At 55.5% G+C, this 4,559-nt stretch overlaps 1 protein-coding gene across 1 annotated transcript; it reads right to left on the bottom strand.

Moving 5' to 3' along the window:
• Positions 1-11: 11 nt before the first annotated feature.
• Positions 12-2,958, bottom strand: C8A04DRAFT_33420 (kinase subdomain-containing protein; the record flags this gene model as incomplete). The annotated part of the gene is made up of 5 exons (XM_062782458.1): positions 12-1,666; positions 1,721-2,343; positions 2,399-2,683; positions 2,733-2,871; positions 2,919-2,958. Coding segments are annotated over 5 exons (2,742 nt in total), but the record flags the coding sequence as incomplete, so codon positions are not given.
• Positions 2,959-4,559: the final 1,601 nt, after the last annotated feature.

Raw genomic sequence — 4,559 nt, 5'->3', positions numbered from 1 at the left:
TGAACTCCTACCACCTGCTCTAGTATCGTTACCGCCTTCTTGATCTGTCCGTCGGATTTGTATGCCCCGGCGAGCGCGTGCTGTGACGCCAGTCGTGAAGGGTGTTCCTCTGCGAGCGTCCTCGCTTCAACTGCCATCACCTGCTCTAGCATCGTTACCGCCTTTTTGATCTGTCCGTCGGCCTGGTATGCCCCTGCGAGCTCGTGCTGTGATGCCAGTTGTAAAGGGTGTTCCTCCGCGAGCGTCCTCTCTTGAACTCCCACCACCTGCTCTAGCAGCGCTACCGCCTTCTTGATCTGTCCGTCGGCCTGGTATGCCCCTGCGAGCGCGTGCTGCGACGCCAGTCGTGAAGGGTGTTCCTCCATGGATTGCTCACTATGCCACCGCCAGCACTCTTCGAAACAACGTACAGCCTCCTTAATCCGCCCCTCGACCTTCAAGCACCGTCCAACCCCGAAGGACAATTTGTATTTCTCCTCTATGTCACCCGCGCCGGCCCGTTGCAGTATACGCAGTACATGCGGCAGATACGTCCTCCAAATGTGCCGATTTTCGTAGTCGCCAGTCGGAAAACTCCCTGCCAAATGCCGCACTGCAGTCTCCGCCGCCTGCGGCTCAAGGCCTTCCCTGCTCAGCCATATTCGCGTGGCCAAATGTACCAGGCTATGCATGTCTAGCATCTCGTCCCGCTTCGACACAAAGGCATATCCGCACAGCGTGCCGATCGCGCTCACCGTCTGCACATTCGAGTCCAGCTCAGGCAGGAGCGATTGTGGGATCGATTTCGGCTCAATCTGCGACATAAACGAGAGAAGGTCGGCTGCGTTAGGATCCTGTTCGCGGATCTGGTCGAAGCTTACCATCCACGTCGTCGCCACCGCGTGCTTCGCCTCCTTATACCGGGTCCTGTCTGGAAGCTCCTCGCTGAGCAGATCGGCCATATCCTTCTCCGTATTGCGCAACAGCCTCAGATACTCGGCGATCGATACCTCGTTCCGCTCCAGATAAGCCGCTGCCTGCGTGATCGCCAGGGGGAGGTACGTCAGCTCGCGTAGCAGTTCAGTTACCGAGGCGGTGTCGTTAGTCAAGACTTCCCGTGTTACCAACTTCTCCAAGAGGGTCTTTGCCTCAGACAAACTGAACTCATCCAGCTTAACCGTCTTCTCGGTAACCCTCATGGCTACATCTCGGGAGCGCGTTGTCAATACCGTCCTTCCGTTCTCACTCTGTGGGAGATATCTGTCGAGGCCACCTGACGCATCTTGACTCCCACAGACGACTTTGACGTCGTCCGCATTATCTACGACGAGAAGCCATCGCCCAGCCGCCTCTGAGCTTAGGTACTGCCGCACAGACTCCTTTATGTCTTCGTCATCACTGCGGAGAATCTTCAGCTCCCTTGCGATGTCCGTATAGGCCTGCTCAAATGTGGCCTCGCTCAGCGCCGGCACCCAAAAGACGGACCACTCGGCTTTGTTCTCCTTCGTCCAGAATGCGAGCTGCAGAGCCACTTGCGTCTTGCCTACACCGCCGAGTCCGACGAGTGCGACCCTCTGGCTCTCCTGGACGAATAGTATGTCCCTGAGCGTGAGGAGTGTGTCGTCTCGCCCGACAAAGCGTTTATTTCTTGGAAACGGAACGTGATACCACGGCTCAGCGACACCACCTACATCCGTGTTAGTAGCCGTCACAGCATATAGTCCGTCTCTCATCCACTAACTGTTCCGCGCGCCGCTGAGCTCAGCGGCCGGCGCCACTGTCTGCGCGGTTTCTCCATTGTCCCCTTCAAAGCCTGCTTTAGTGAATTTAGCGGCGAAGGTCTTGATCGCCCTTTGCTTGTCGCTCAGGTAGTTGCGCGTATGTGCCGAGATCGTGCTGGCCTTGTCCCAGTCAGAGAGTGCGATATCCTGTAGGCCCTGGTCGACGTTGAATCGGTAGTACTGGCCACTTTCGCCATATCGGTCAGCGAGGCTCGCTGCCACTTTCTTCGAAGATGTGGCCATCTTCTTCAGTGCAGTGATGATCGACAGCCGCGTGTTGCCGATCTCAACGACGTCTCCAAGCCCGGTTCCGATGCTGAGGACCCGTATTGCTCGACCTTCCGGGAACTGCCGCTGGGCCTCTTCGATCAAAACTTCGCATGGATTGTTGTATCCGAACCCAGCGTCAATAAACTTAACGCCGTCTCGACCGACCCTAATGGGCTTGAAGAAGGTTGTCGCCGCCGACGTCGCCCGCGCTACCTCCCAGATCGTGCAGCCATGCAGAGCGGCAGACGTGTCGTATGTCGTGAACAGGGTCGGTCGCGCGTCGACGTTGTCCTTCGTGATCGCCAGGACGACACTGAAAAGATATTAGTCGAGTGGTCTAGCATCATTGCTGCTTCATCCAGACGCACGTCTTGGTGCACGACCCATCGCGGAATGCCATCTCCCCATGTGGGCACGTCTCGGCCGTTGTAGTGCCGTGCATGCGTCGGGCAATGCACTCTGGTTGACTACAAAAGTCTCTGACCGTCTGTTTGATCGCCTCCTCGAGGGCTTTCGCGGAGAAGGCGCCGGAAGGCGATGCGGGGAAGATTGTCGTTCTCTTAGGCGTGAAGGCCTGCTGCGCGACCTTTTTATACGCTCGGATACACTCGTCGACACTCATGCGCAACCGTCCGAGCATGATCGCGATGATTCTGCAAGGCATGTGAGTGCGCGTCCCAGCCGAACAGACGTCATTCTTACCCTCCCGTGCTGGTGCCGCCGATGAAGTCAAAGCATTCGCAGGGTCGCGGGACACGATCTAGTCCCTCCGCATCGCGGATCTTCTCCATGATGTCCTCTAAGATGAGCAGGCTCGATAGGCCGCGTATGCCACCTCCATCTGAATGGTGTCAGTGCGGCTGGCGAGGCTGGGAGCGTACAGCTTACCGAGCGAGAGGATCCTCAGCGGCATGTTAGTGGTCGCCATAGCGCATACGCTGCCTGCGTACTACCCGGAATCCGCGCGAGCAGGAACCGCGAGAGAGTTGAGGAGATCATGACCAGGGAGAGGAGGGCAGCGGCGACACGACCGTTGGGCGGCGGCTATGTGTAATTGTGGCTGGATTGGATCCCTCAGCTGGACTCGCAGCCAATCCCCCGCCGATGCAGCGGCATGGATGGAGGGGTCGTTCGGCCCGTTGTTTCCCCGACTAGCTCACTGTAACCCGTAAACACATCTCCCACCAGGCGCAGGAGAGCCACGATCATTTCCGTCGGCATTATCTGGCCACGGATCCGCATCACCTGTGGGCGTATGCACAAGATGGTGTAGTGTTTGCGCGCGTATTCCAGGGATCAACTGACGCCGGAGTGAAGCTTTTGTACTTGCCGCCTTACTCGCCAGACTTCAATCCCGTTAAGGAATTCTTTGCCGATCTGAAGAGATTCATTTAGCGAAACTGGCAGCTCCATGCAGGCCTTCGCGGCCAGGATTTCGGCGCATTTCTATAATGGTGCGTCGACGTGGTAGGCGGACGGAAGTCAAGTGCAGAAGGTCACTTTCGGCATGCCGGCATCCACATAGAAGAGCCGTAAAGGCAATACATCAAGTATGTTACGGATGCAATTTTAGCGTCACCAAGGTATCCTACTGAGCCGTTTCCGGCGGAGGAAGTCTTTCAGTCAAGGCGTATGCACTTATGAAACTAAGCAAAATGCACGACTTCCATAACTATATATTCAGTAAGCTCGATAACTTCGGAGTCCATTTGGCACTCTGCAAGAGCCGAAAATGGCACAGATGTCCGTGCGTTTAGAAACCAGAAATATGTCCAAGGCGGAAGCCGGTTTCGCCAGCGACTGTATCCTGCCTGGTATGTATAGTACACCAGTGCGTGCGAGGGCACACGGTGTGGTTGGTTAGATGCATAAACAGTCTGTGCGCCAGAAAGATGTGTGAAAGCAAAGCGGAAGCCAATGTCGCTAGTGACTGTAAGGCGGCCTGTTAAACTGTAGGATGTAAGCTCGAGCCGATTTTAACGCAGAGAGGGTCACGGGCATTGGAGTGCGCCGGAGAGACTGGCGCCCAGCTCTGATGTACCTGATAGAACGTCTTTTGCTTTCTTTTTTTTTCCCCTGGAAGTCGAGCCGTTGCCTTCTGCATTTCAGCTCGACAAACCCCTCCCTACGTAACTCATTACCTCAAATAACTAGACGATTCACTGTACCGGACACTTTAACCCAACATACACTATATTCGAGCAGCACCAATGGCGAATACTATTGCGTTACTTCAAGCTCTTCTCGCCGAGGAGATAGAGAAGAGGAAGGCGTACGAATCCCTATGCGACTCAGTGTAGGCTCATTTTGGTTCACTGGTGACCGGGTGCGCTTCGCTTTATGGCTTGCTTCATGAAGAGAGGATGAAAACCTTAGCCCTAGTCCATCTGGTAATTCTCAAAGGAGCATTCGTTCGAAGGACATAGGTACTGACATCTTAGGCTCCTTTCCCTACCTCTCTACGTGATCTGTCTATTGCGGACTTTCAACCTTGTATGGGCACAGAACTTAAGGAGGTGCCTGTTCGAG

The sequence above is a fragment of the Dichotomopilus funicola genome (genome assembly GCF_033296635.1).
Source record: "Dichotomopilus funicola strain CBS 141.50 unplaced genomic scaffold C8A04scaffold_143, whole genome shotgun sequence".
NCBI classification, from domain to species: Eukaryota; Fungi; Ascomycota; class Sordariomycetes; order Sordariales; family Chaetomiaceae; genus Dichotomopilus; species Dichotomopilus funicola.
The sequence above is the reverse complement of the archived record's forward strand: the minus strand, read 5'-3'. Positions and strand labels throughout refer to the sequence as shown.